The following is a 14,317-nucleotide window of genomic DNA, read 5'->3' as shown; positions in this document are numbered from 1 at the left end:
TTTGTGGTCCCGCCACTGCAAGCGATTATATCCAACACGTGCTCCAGTAGTTCTGGCAAGCCGGGTATACAGAAATAGAGCGAAACAAATAGTTGTTGAATCCAAAAAGAAGTCGTGGGAAAATTTTGGTATTAACCTAGAAAGGCTAGGTCAAGCAACAGGGAAACCATTCTGGAGAGTAATAAAGAATCTTAGGAAGGGCGGGAAAAAGGAAATGAACAGTGTTTTGAGTAATTCAGGTGAATTCATAATCTCAGGGAATCACTGGAGAGGTGGAGGGAATATTATGAACATCTCAATGTAAAAGGAAATAATCCTGGTGGTGTTGCAAACAGCCAAACTCATGGGGAGGAGGAAAATGACAGTGAAATTACGCTTGAGGAAGTGGAAAGGATGGTAAATAAACTCCATTGTCATAAAGAAGCAGGAATAGATGAAATTCGACCTGAAATGGTAAAGTATAGTAGGAAGGCAGAAATGAAATGGCTTCATAGAGTAGTAAGATTAGCATGGAGTGTTGGTAAGGTACCTTCAGATTGGACAAAAGCAATAATTGCACCTATCTATAAGCAAGGGAACAGGAAGGATTGCAACAACTATCGAGGTATCTCATTGATTAGTATACCAGGCAAAGTATTCACTGGCATCTTGGAAGGGAGGGTGCAATCAGTCGTTGAGAGGAAGTTGGATGAAAACCAGTGTGGTTTCAGACCACAGAGACGCTGTCAGGATCAGATTTTCAATATGCGCCAGGTAAGTGAAAAATGCTACGAGAGGAATAGGTAGTTGTGTTTACGTTTCGTAGATCTAGAGAAAGCATATGACAGGGATGATGATGATGCTTGTTGTTTAAAGGGGCCTAACATCGAGGTCATCGGCCCCTAATGGTACGAAATGAAATGACAACAAAAAATTCAAAATCATCCATTGACCAAAAGAAAAAAAATCGTAATGAAGAAGGAATGGATGGACATGAAGCAAAAAAAAATTAGTGCATTCACCTCATAAAAAGGATCATATATAATTTATTACTGACCAAGGGACCACTCATAAAGCAGAATCCTGAATCAAGGATGCATGATGTCTAAAGGGGTGCAAAATCCACGTCTACGGCCCCACAGAATGGTACATGTCGCGAGTAAAGAAGAACCATGCTATTTGTCATGTTGGGGTACTAATCAAAAGTAGCGAAGACTCACAGTGTTCCACACAAGATGGTACTAATCACAAGTATTGTACTTCGTACAGGTAACGCAGCCCTATGGTGTTTCTCACATAATGGCGCCACTCATAGCCAACGCAAACTGATGAGTTTCCTCACCTAGGTATACTAGGCACGGGTGTCGGTCCCACGGGCCCCGTGGTGTTCCTCACATAGTGGGTACTAATCAGAGGCAACTGACTACGGACAGTACACAGGTGACCAAATTACAATGGAAGATTATTAAAAAAAAAGGGGGGATTTCACCATCATGTTGGGCGCTTTGGTATCTAATGTGCTTTATTTTATTAGATTACAGAATTAAAAACTACTTGTTGTCGATTGTTGTTTGGCTTGGCATTACGGGTATTAGATATTTCAAAGAGTTTGGCTGATCAAAACTGCTGAACTGAAAGCAGCAACGGTAATTAATGTTTGAAGCCAGCCCCGTGGTCTAACTTGCCTGCCTCTCACCCAGAGGGCCCGGGTTCGATTCCCAGCCTGGATATCAGGGCTGGTTCCAGGTTCACTCATTCCATGATTACCTTTAATTGAGGAGCTGTTTAATGGTGAGATGGCAACATCGGTCTAGAGAGCCAGGAATAACGGCCGAGAGGATTCGTCACATCGACCATGCGTAACCTCGTAATCTGCAGGCCTCCGGACCGAGCAGCGGATGCTTGGTAGGTGGAAGGCCCATTAGGGCTGTAGTTTGGTTTGGTTTAGGGATGTTTGTAAGATTATAAGTATAGCCTACATATTTCATTTTTGTGATGTTTAGCGAAATTGGTGACGGTTCAATCCTTCCCGCATTTTCTGCTTTCCCGTGTTGTACGCTTTTTTCGTGGTCCCTCCCGAAATGGATAATCGAGGTTCCACTGTATTGACAACTTTAACATACCAAACACAAAAGATAATCAATGCAGTGTAGTAAACCCAGGAATACAAAATTACTTTATCACTGCAGTAGCGACATCTGTTTATCAAAGTCCAAACTTGCTGCTCTAGTTGTTTATGAATTCTCATCTAATGCTAATATAAAAGAAAGGAAAAATAAAATTTAAAAAATGTAAGATATATTAATGAAATTTAAGGAATATAAAATATTGAAAGAAAGAAAAGAAATAAGCCAAAATGTGCCTCATCTTAAATAACTAAGTGTTGGACGTATTAGTAAACTAATGTACTTGGAAGTAAAAGACATGAAAAAAGGAAAAATACTAAGGTTTAAAAGTTGAATATATAGTTATCTTGAAAGGTGTTATGAATGGAGGGGAAAAAAACTTAAGGTGGGGCTGAAAAATGAGGGAATGGGGGTAAATGCTGAGGAGAGGTGGAATGAATAGAACAGAAGATTGAATTTAGATCGGTTAACTTAAAATTTTTAAGAATAATGATAAAAAGGTCAAAAAGAATGTTGGTTTTTTCACATATTTCATTTTGGTTGTAAAGAGTTAAAATATTGATCTAAATGGATCAAAAATTCTCTGTTATATTAAGGATTTGGGCCTTTGTGTAATGTTTTAATAATTTTTAGGTCTTGTTGAATATTGGTGAAAGTATGGTTATAGTCATGAATATGCTGACCTACAGCCAAAAATTTATTGTATTTAAATACAATTATTGTATTAACACTTCTCAAATATTTATATTAGTGTATGTTATTATTATACCTGAGTGAAAATCAATGAACATCATTATTTACAAATTATCAGTAAAATTATCCGCACTACCATACAGTTTGTATCTGCCAAGACACTAACTTTGCGGATATCGGCATCCGTGCAGGGCTCTACATATAGTGTGAAGTGGAAAACCCAAACAAACAAAAGTGCCCTTGTAAATAGCAATTTAATTAATTAATTAATTTAGTCTATAGTAAAACATGCTACTTCTCTGACAAGTAATTTTAGTTTTAAGGACCCTGACAAACTGCCACAATATTAAGTACCATATCATAATTATGTTTTGACTGAGCCAGTAGGCTATAACGTTTAGGTCACACAGCTGTCAGCTTGCATTCGGGAGATAGTGGGTTCAAATCTCACTACCGACAGTCCTGAATGTTGTTTTCGTGGTTTTCCATTTTCACACCAGGCAAAAGTTGGGCCTGCACCTTAATACAGGCCACAGTCACTTCTTTTCCAGTCCTATCCCATCCTATCCATCATTGTGTGTGTCAGTGCAAAGTAAAAATATGTTTTGAGGGGGGTTAACATTTTACTGTGCCGTATTCAGTGATTTATGATGCGCTGCGTGTAGAAACAAAAAAGCATGCAGGACATTGATTTACAGAATGACTTTCATAAAAAAGTAACCAACCACCACACTTAAAAAACTCCAACAATAATGAAGTCGTTTGATCCCAAGTCATTGCATTAATCCCTATTCACAAATAAAGGCACTCAATAAGTCATGATACAATAATTAAACACGGCAAGTAACATATAACTTTATACCTTTGTTATAAATCTTATCACATGCTCCTACTTCAAAAAGGTGGTTCTTTTCTAATAACATGAAGGAAACAGTTGTAATTTAACGGATGCTAATAACGAGAATGTAGTGAGGCAATTAAAAGAAAACCCCTACCACACAGACAGGCTTAAAATGCTACGAAGAAAAGTATGTCAAACCTTCATCACTTATGAGAGAAAAACTGACTTCTGTAGAACAGGCATACTATAATCTACAGGTAGACAGCGTACAGAAACCAAGATTACGTGAGTCATTATCTAACTTTATATTAGTGTATCCTGCAGTTCCAAGTTATATCAAATTTTCAATGAAATTGTTTTCATTATTAGTTGGCATAAGGAATCTGGATATTTCATGATAAAAATTTACTGCTGAGGATACAAGTAGAATAGCACTCGTCTACAGACAGAATTAACCCGATGAGTGCTACGCCTGCCTATAGACGGGCTGACACGGCTGGTCCAGCACTGCTATGCCCGTCCATAGACAGTGAACGAGAACTCAAAATAATATTGAACATAAGTGTAGGATTTTCCATTTGCATTTAGATTTATAAAGAAGCAACATTTATAAATATTTTAAGCTAATAACCCCACTGATAAGTTAAAAATTGTGGCTTCTACAATTTTGTTAATATACGAATGAAAAAACTGCACTGAGGTACCAAACGGTCAACTGCTAACTCAGCACTTAAAGGGTTAATATTACTGGTTTGGAGTTCTGTATATTTACAGGCTGAAAAGACACAAGATGTAACATTTGAAAGGAAGGTCACGTTTGTGCTGTGGTGATTGGTTTCTCCCCTATAAAGGTCATGCATGTAACATTTAGGTGTACCTTGGCACATTCTTCCTTGAGGACTGGTTCTTGTGTTTCGGCTACAAGTTTCAAAACTGGCCAAACATTTTCAAGGTTCATGTCCTGAGCTACATACTTAGCAGTTATTTCACAAAGGTGAGGTATCTGGTACTTGACTGCTGCCGTGAAAACACTGCATGCATCCTCTGCTGATTTCAGGTCAATAGTATCAAGATACATGTAACTGCAAAGAAGAAACTTTATTATTACTTATATGACCACAAAATCAGATATTAATAAATAACAAACGTTTTACTTACTCCAACATTAAGTGGAAAATTCGAGGTTCTATATCGGTGATTTCAATAGGAACATCCGGTTTTTGAGTCAGTAGCAGTTCTTCAAACTTAGGACTCGACATGCAAAGCACCATTCCATGAGCTTGAATAGTCTGGAAGAAACAAAGTATATGCAATAAGTCTATTTCTCTTGGCACTATATTCCAATCACAAAGTAGGAAATGCAACATATGAATAAATGTCATATGTATATGCTTAAGACTGATGTTCACTTGAAAAAGAAACAGTATGCATTTTGTGCAGCCTAAAAATTGAAAATATAGACCCATGGCATATTATTAGTTTCTGCCTAAATAGGTCATCTCATTACTAAGTCAGAGGGCCCCACAAAATGCAACTGCTATCTAAGGTAAAAGATTAACTCCTGGAAATGCTTCACATTAAAAGTTGATTTATAAAAAGAAATAAGTTGCAGAATTGAAATGATATGGAGTTCATAATGCAAGCAGATAAAGATTATATTGTATATTCTTGTGAAAAAAGAAATAATTGGAATACATTGTGTTATGTTAGAAGTTTATATTTGGCCTATTTCATTGCACAGCATGGAAACGGACTCTGAAGGCATCAATAGTAAAGAAATTGGAAGTGTTTGAAAAATAGACATACCGCTGTCTGGAGGAAGTTCCCTAAATTAATAGTTCCAAATCATGACATCTTAAAAAGAATTGGAAAACAAGAGAATTAATCCAAACAATTAAAGTAAGAAACACATTTATTTAGACCACATGAGAAACAACAAAAACCTATTATTAAATCTAATCCTAGAAGGCAAGATAACTGGAGGAGAAAAAGATGGTGGTGAGGTTGTTGCTGGCCTTGTTTGGTACCATACAGAGAGATATGACAATTACGGTTTTAAGAGGAAGTACAACCAGACAATCATCCTTACCACCAATCAGAGGGAAAAAACGGAGGTATCAAAGAAAAACTAAGGCCATGAAAGGCATGAAATTAAAGGACTCACTAGGCCTCGGAAACCTAATATCACCGGATTCGAAAAAACAAAAACAGTTATCACTGGGGGTCAGATAGGATAGATGAAAGTGAAATGCGTGGCACAAGTAAGTAAAAGCAATGCCAGGTCTCAGCTAAGTGCCCCACGGTCCCCAACTCACGCTCCCAAGTTAAGAATCCCTCGGGACACATGCAAAAATCAATGGTGAAGAAGGGATGCAATGTGCACTGAGCATTAACGTTTTGGCACCTGAGTGAATGCTGTCAAGGAAGTGCAGAAGAAACTTGTTAATCCATCACCTTTGGAAATGAGGGCACGGTTGGAATGCAAGAAACATTGGATTACTACAGGAACAATAGTATTTACTTCAACCCATTGCCTTGCAATGATGGATATTTCCGTCACTGTCTGCGAGTTCCCATAAATGCAATGACGGAAATTTCCATCCACTCTCTTTATTGCTTTGTTGAGGTTTCCACGGATACATATCGATATTTCTTTGCAACCCCAACATATCTACATGTTGGTAATCGTATTTCAGCTATCTTTGCCCTTCAGCTAAGTATTTTGCTGCCAAAGAGTCTAAATATGATAGAGTAAATTGCCTCGTAAAGCTTTAGTGAAGGAAAAGTCAACGTCATAGCAGAGTTGGATAAAGCTCAAATGTTATGTTTTTTGGAGGAAACCGATCTCAGTACGGTTTTTCCGATGAAAGTGATACTGAATTACCTTCGAGTAACGTTAGCATTACTGGTTTCGAAGATTTAGTTGACATCATTGAAGAAAATGAAGATGGGGATGCTAGTGGGCGTGTGCATAACCTAGAAGACTGGAAGTGGACACAAACAGACAATTTCCAAATAATATTTTGTATATTATAGATGGAGAACTGAACTCTGTGGTAGCAAGAAGATTAGGCGAGACTCCAGGGAAGGCTGAAGAGCTAGGTGAGTTTCTGACTGACAAATTCTGCGAACTTGTAACGAATGAAACTAGCGCTAATACGGCAAAATGTCTTCATGATATTGAAGTTACCCTACAAAAAAAAAAAACTTATGATGAGGAAAACTGGTTTCCTGTGACAAAGGATGAACTGAAGGCTCATTTTGCGTAATGTAGCTAATGGTGGACCTGTTGAGGCTCCAACCAGCCTTCGGGCTGAAAACCCAACATACATACGTACATACATACATACATACATATTGATGTCTCATACTAGAAAGTCTTTGGTTCAAGAATAATGGACTAAGAGAAGGGTTAGAGAAACACCAATTTTTCAGAAACCATGTCTCATAGACGTTTCAGTATCATATTGAGATACTTGCATTTTGCCCCAGATTATCCAGAAACCCAGTGTGATAAGCTCCGGAAAGTTAAGACCTGTTTTGCAGGTACTGTTTGTTTATTATTATTTGCTTTATGTCGTACCGACAGATAGATCTTATGGCGACGATGTGATATGAAAGGGTTAGGAGTAGTAAGGAAGCGGCCATGGCCTTAATTAAGGTACAGCCCCATCATCTGCCTGGTGTGAAAATGGGAAACGACGAAAAATCATCTTCAGGGCTGTCGGCAGAGGGGTTTGAATCGACTATTTTGCGGATGCAAGCTCACAGCTGCGCGCCCCTAACTGCATGGTCAACTCACCCGGTAGCTACTGTTTGACCAGTTTCAGAAGGTGTACGTGCCTGGAAAAGAAAAAAAAAAAGTATTGATGAAAGTCTGATGAAGTTCAGGGGACGTTTGGCATTAGTTTAATTCAACCAAAAAGAGCACGTTTCGGTATAAAATTCTATATAAAGTCTGCTGCTATGACACTAGCTATTGCTGGAAGTTTCGTATATATGTTGATAAAAACTTCAGTATGTAGATGGGACAGGTGATGCTAGAAGACTACTGTGTAGTGAGGCAATTGTTCTTGAATTGTGTGACGAATTGCTAGGATCATGCAGGACTATTAATATGGAATATTGGTATAGTTCACCCACTATTTTCAGGGACCTGATAATGAAAAATACCAATGCCATTGGTATTGTATGTCCAAACCGGAAATTCACGCCACCCCATTTTGCAGCAATGAACCTCAAGAAAGGAGAACTGACTTTTGCCTCAGCAAATGGCATCCTTGCCACAAAATGGGTGGATAAAAAGAATGTACATCTATCAACAGTGCATCAAATACCAGATTTTGTGGAAACTAGATACAAAATGGGCAAACTTGTTCTGAAACCAAACACGGTTGTGGACTTCAATTCTGGAATGGGTGGTGTTGATTCACATGACCACCTTGCACCATACCCCCTAATGAGACGATAAGCCAAAGGGTGTAAGAAAATATACTTCTATGTGCTTGACATGGCAATGCAAAACGCTAGCATCATTCATCACATGCTGAATCTTGGAAAAAGGAGGCCCAGCTTTTCCAGTTTCAGGGTTGATGTTGCGGAACAAATTTTGGAGAGTCTTGTTCTCCCTGATTAACAAGAGGCCAGCCCAGTGCAGGAAGTACACCAGTGAGCTTACAAGGAAAACATTGCAGTCACTTCCCTGTCAAAATAACAGCAACAGCAAGCAAGGCATCTCCACCCAGAAGGTGCAAGGTCTGCTATGACCGCAGGGGAAAAAACCCCAAGGGAAAGAACAGGGGTGAATCCAGTTATGATTGTGATAAATGTAAGGTGGTACTGCATGTAGACGAGTGTTTTAAGATCTACCACACTGTGTTGAACTATTGTTAGAATGTGAACTGTGTTTCAGTGTGTTAACTTGCTGTAGCAAAAGTGTTCTCTTTTAAGCTAGATTAAATGACAATCAATGTATATTTATTTTCAAGACAAATTGCAGTTTAATGGGTTAATACTGTACAAACAGTAAAACTTGCTAAAAGCAAAACCGCAAGGGGCCGAGTTTCTTTTCCAAATTTGACAAGTTTCCGGATTGAACAAAATTATACAAAAAGATTCACAAATTACTTACCCCTGATCTTTGAATTACCTTTCTAAAATTTGCTCGAACTTGCATTAGGACATTAGATTGCATATTATAGTATTGAAAAGGTGGACCATTACGACATTAGTTTAATAATTATTGTGATCACAGTTCAATACGAATCAAAACCATGAAGTTTACATCCTACGATTAGTTTTGGTGATGCAAATCTTGATGTTTTCATTACTCTCGCAGAGGCCTGCTCTATAACACACTCAACATATTATGTACAGTATGTACTGTATGTACCGTACTCAATGATAAATGGAGAATTTCTGCCTTATTCCACATGTTTAATAGACAAACTATAGGGTACATATACTGTAACACATACTGTATAACACATTTTCTGCCTTATTTCACATGTTTTATAAACAAACTACAGTATACATATCACATAATACACACAATACTGTATTTGTCAAATTATTCCTTCTTACACATGTCTAACAAAGAAACCTGTTTCACCTTCCTTGATGTCATGTCTTTCTCAATGTAGTCTTTAGCGCTGTACAGTAGCTCAAGAAGTCGCAGAGAATTTGACTTAACAGCAAATTTCATGATGTCCCTGACACACTCAATAGCTGTTCATGAGTGCGTATTTTTTCCTGATTTTCTCTTTCATCCTTCTCCTCCTCTTCTTCCTGGTCTTCGTCCCTCAAATTATCATCTTCATTCTCTGTACGTCAGATCTTCAGAAGCTGTACAGCAGACTGGAAATTGTAGTGAGTAGCTGTGACTGTATTCGTCCACATTACATGCGACATTCTGTTGTTGGCTCAGCGTATATAACAGTGCAGCATTTTCAGTCACTTCCTCAGGTGTGCCAATGTCATCATTTTCTGCAAATCCCTCTTTCGCAAAACACTTTACGACTGTTTGAGGTTTGATCTGCTTCATAGTCAAACTGATCCAGTTGACAGCATAAAGTATGGAAACTGAGCGTGCAAGGGAGTAGGTGTTGTCAGCTCTATCAACATTTTTGATCAGTGACTGCATCAATAAACAGCTGTAGTGATATTTAAAGGTGTAAATCACTCCTTGGTCCGTAGGTTTAACAACGCTGGTTGTGTTAAGTGGAAACACATGTGGGTGACAAGGGGCACTGTTGAGAAAAAGAATAACTTTTGCCATTTTCCTTCTTCATCCTACAGTTAAATTTGTTCAGCCATTCAGCCATTAGAGCACTGGTCAGCCAGGCTTTCCCATGGCTCCTCCAAGTTACCGGAAGCTTGTGCAAGTCCAAGTTTTTAAAACACCTTCGTTTTGCTGATTTCCCGATTACCAGCGACTTTCCCATTTCCCCCCTCCATGTTACCGCACAACAGTACTGTAAGTTTTTCTTTCAACATTTTACCCCCACCACACTTTTCCCCACGAAGCGCAAGTGACTTTGAAGACAAGTCGCTGTAAGGAAGTGGAGTGGGGAAGTGGGGCGGGGCTTGCGGAAGAATGGGAGTGTGTGGTACTAACAATGTAAGACAAGCAGGCATAAGTACCAACATAGTTGGGGATGTGCTGGACCTGGTAAATGCAGCATGGGTGAAGTTTAAGGAAGCGGAGATTGTTATCAGTGGCATAGTGTGTGCACTCAGATGGCCTTCACTTAAACTGCAATGGTACATATAAAAACCAAACCAAACCCCATGGCACTACAGCTCTTCAAGGGCCTTGGCCTACCAAGCGACCGTTGCTCAGCCCTAAGGCCTGCAGATTACGAGGTGTAGAGTGGTCAGCACGACAAATCTCTCGGACGTTATTCTTGGCTTTCAAGACCGGGGCCGCTAACTCACCATCAGATAGCTCCTCAATTCTAATCACGTAGGCTGAGTGGACCTCGAACCAGCCCTCAGGTCCAGGTAAAAATCCCTGACCTGGCCGGGAATCGAACCCGGGGCCTCCGGATAAGAGGCAGGCACGCTACCCCTACACCACGGTACTGGCAATGGTACATATAAGTTAGGAAATTTGTTTAGAAGGGTTATAGGGAGATACATTCCGGGAAACAGGGTGGCCTAGTGAGCGGTGTTAGGGGAACAGGGAACTGGAAATCAAGTAGGGATGACATAAAAATGTTAGTGCTCAACTGTAGTAGTATTGTAAAGGAAGGAATAGAATTAAGCCTCAGCATTTGCCTGGTGTGAAAATGGGAAACCATGGAAAACCATCTTCAGGGCTGCCGACAGTGGGGTTCAAACCCACTATCTCCCGAATACTAGACGCACTTAAGCGACTGCAGCTATCGAGCTCGGTAAAAGGCATTTTTGTTGACAAACAGGCCACTTTGAGAATTGATGGTAGAACGAATTCTTGGTTCAAAGTAATGACGGCACTACAATAAGAAGAAGGTAACTAAGGTGAAGTACATAGACCTTACCATTCCACAGGATAATATGTGCATTAGTTATGGTTTTCACTGGAGACACACACACACACACACACACACACACACATGCACACACATTAAAATTCAGGGCCGTAAAAGAAATGTGAATAGATCACATAGCTTGAACTAACTCCTAACAATCAGTGACAGGCAATTAGCATTTAATTTGCAAAAACCCTTAAAATTATGCAATAAGAACACGGAAGAACAACGACCAAGAAACTGGTACATCTTCTATACTGAATACATGCTTAAGTAAAGACAATGTGCACAAACCTCAATGATATCTCCACCGCCAACAATCAAGACACAATCCGTGAAGTTATGGAATTTCCGTAGATGCTGAAGTCTTTCTTTTACACCAGTTTTTGACAACTGCCACTTGGCATCACCTATAACGACATCACAAAACACTCAATAATAATAATAATAATAATAATAATAATAATAATAATAATAATAATAATAATAATAATAATAATAATAATAATAACAACAACAACAATAATGATGATAATAATGATGTCTGCATCCCCCAATGAACAACTACATGCAGTCACATAAAATATTGTTACAAATAAAACTCTGTTTCATTACTCTGATTTTATTTCAGCACGACCCATTAAATGCATACACACAATATAACAATTCTAATCAGCTATGAGTGGTGGTGGTGATTATTGTTTTAAGAGGAAGTACAACTAGGCAACCATCCTCTATATAACACTAATCAGAGGGAAAAAATGGAAGGGATCCGACACTTCGAAAAATGAAGATATCGACCAAAGTAAGATAAGGGCCAAGAAGGGCGTGAAAATGAAAGACTCCCTAGCCCTCGCAAACCTAATAGCGTCGGGGTCGGAAAAGAACAAGAGTTGACCGAGAGAGGTCGGATAGGATAGATTAAAGTGAGGAGCCTGGCACAAGTAAGTGGAAGCAATGCCAGGACTCAGCTAAGGGCCCCGTGGTCGCCAACCCACGCTCCAAAGTTCAGAGCCCCTGGGTCCCCTTTTAGTCGCCTCTTACAACAGGCAGGGGATACCATGGGGTTATTCTACCGCCCCACCCACAGGGGGTAATCAGCTATGAATGGCCACACTTACTAATTACTTCCTTACGGCACAGCAGGCGGTCCCGCCCGCTGCTCTACCTGGGGATGCTTAATCCTTACATTCACTTCCCCAAGTCCAGTCACCTCATACAGCAGCTGTGTGTAGACCATGGGATCTGAACACCGGACTACGGGCCACTCGACGCACGATGACTGTTCATTGTTTCGACTCCAGACAGTCCAGTAATTCACACAGTGAGGTATTATTCAAGAGTGTACAAACCTCAGATCGAGGTGGACTGCATTTTATTGTGCAATGAAAAAACTCACTGTTGTAATCATGTGTAATTCTGTATATTTGTAGTTTTAATTAGATTTTAGATCCATAGTATGTAATAGAGCACGCGCTTTAGGTTTAAGGTTCTGAACCTCATTTTAAAATGTGTCTCCTTGTCTGATCAGCAAGAAAAGACACATTTTAAAAAGGGGGCAGTGTGATGATGAGCCATATCTGCATGGCTAATTCCCGATTATTACTGTTCAGCTATTGCTAATGGCCTCTTGCGACCTCACCTTGGATGACTTGATAACTTCCATGAATATACTAGAGAGGGCAGCTCCCTTGATGTTGGGCACTGATGGTCATATCTTTCCGACGAGATGTTAATTTTATCTCCTTGACTCGAATCGTTGGTTGTTGCCTTGAGAGAAGAATATAAAACTGGACTCCACACATTCGGAGTAGCATTTCTGACGTACAGAAAAGTCTTTAAATGCTTCTAACTTACCCTGTACTGTGATGTACCCACTCTTGCCCACAGATGTGACAAAACTGTGACGTGGCAGGTCACCTTAATTTTAATATAAATAATATCTCATTGTTTATCCATAAACAATATCCCATGGGCAGCAGCCTTCAAGCTGATGGCTTGTAAACGATACTTGATTATTAATAATATGTAATGAGACTCTAAATACTCCCAGGGGTGGGGTGACAGAACACTAACCGTTAAGTACACTAACTTGGAAGTTAAGGATCATTAATAAGAATTTCCGAAAATACAAATTAAAACAACTATTTATTAGGATGGAAAAACATTACATAACGGCGTATTAACAAAATCTGAACTTACTGAAGCAAAATAAAAATTGAATGAAATAAATCCTAAGAACATGAATTGTAACGTGGAGACTTGCAGTAATTTATGGCATTAGCTCACCATTTGTACACTCTGTTATCTGGATATGACCTATGTAGCATTTGATGTTTGATGGACCTCTCGTACAGGCGTCGTCTCACGTTGTTGGTTTCAGTCCTACTTCTGATTCGTGCATAGTACACTAGCTGTACTACGACTTTCCTAACACCTCCTACAGTACTCCTTACATAAAGCCGTAATGAGTCCTAATTTTAATAGCAAAACCACCATGGGTTACGTTCATTGAGAGAATACACTTCCGTATTACAGAAATGTAGCGTAACTAAATAAACAATAAAATCTCTCCTGTCCTATACCAGTCAAAAACCGATCTCCCGTTGACTTTAACTCTCGTCATTGAGGTAACAGGTCTCAATGAGAGTAAATTTTGAGTAGTACACTACTCAGATGCGAAGTGACTAAGTTAAGATCTTCTCCGATGTCAAGACGTACATCCCTCCTCCGATGATAGATTAGAATCGTCCTTCCAAGTTGTATAAGCAAGAGTAAGTGCTCTCAAGTAGTTGTAAGTCAGAGGAAGAGAGCCTTCCAGCTATTGTCGTCGATGTATATAGCCTCCAAAGTCTCCCTCCATCAACCATATCACATGGTCCAGTAAGATCTGATGTATTATGCCTTCTCCTATCCATTGCTGTGAATCCATCATGTTGCTTCATTACGTCCATTCACACAGGTTGAACTTTCCCGCGGAATCAAAGCTTTAGGTAGCGAACTTCGAAAAGTAGGCTTTAACAAGGCTTTAACTGTCTCTTCAGAGTATGGAAGGGTAAGGTCTCTCATAAACTTGAGGACGTATATTTCCTGGTAATGGGCTGAAATTAGCCTGGTGACTCTGGTCACATGACCTCGGCTATTGGTAAATTTACTGCAAGCTATTA

At 39.4% G+C, this 14,317-nt stretch overlaps 1 protein-coding gene across 2 annotated transcripts in view; it reads right to left on the bottom strand.

Annotated features, from left to right (window-relative positions):
* The window catches only part of LOC136872533 (BTB/POZ domain-containing protein 6-B), a 67,533-nt gene that overhangs the window by 30,106 nt on the left and 23,110 nt on the right, over positions 1-14,317 (bottom strand). For both annotated transcript variants that reach the window (XM_067146337.2, XM_067146336.2), the window contains 3 exons: positions 11,445-11,560; positions 4,798-4,928; positions 4,517-4,721 (listed from right to left, as the gene is read on the bottom strand). In XM_067146337.2, coding sequence (XP_067002438.1) covers positions 4,517-4,721; positions 4,798-4,910 — 318 coding nt within the window. In that variant the 5' untranslated portion in view covers positions 4,911-4,928; positions 11,445-11,560. The remainder of the gene's footprint in view (positions 1-4,516; positions 4,722-4,797; positions 4,929-11,444; positions 11,561-14,317) is intronic.

Source organism: Anabrus simplex, chromosome 4 (genome assembly GCF_040414725.1).
Source record: "Anabrus simplex isolate iqAnaSimp1 chromosome 4, ASM4041472v1, whole genome shotgun sequence".
Classification (NCBI taxonomy): Eukaryota; Metazoa; Arthropoda; class Insecta; order Orthoptera; family Tettigoniidae; genus Anabrus; species Anabrus simplex.
The sequence above is the reverse complement of the archived record's forward strand: the minus strand, read 5'-3'. Positions and strand labels throughout refer to the sequence as shown.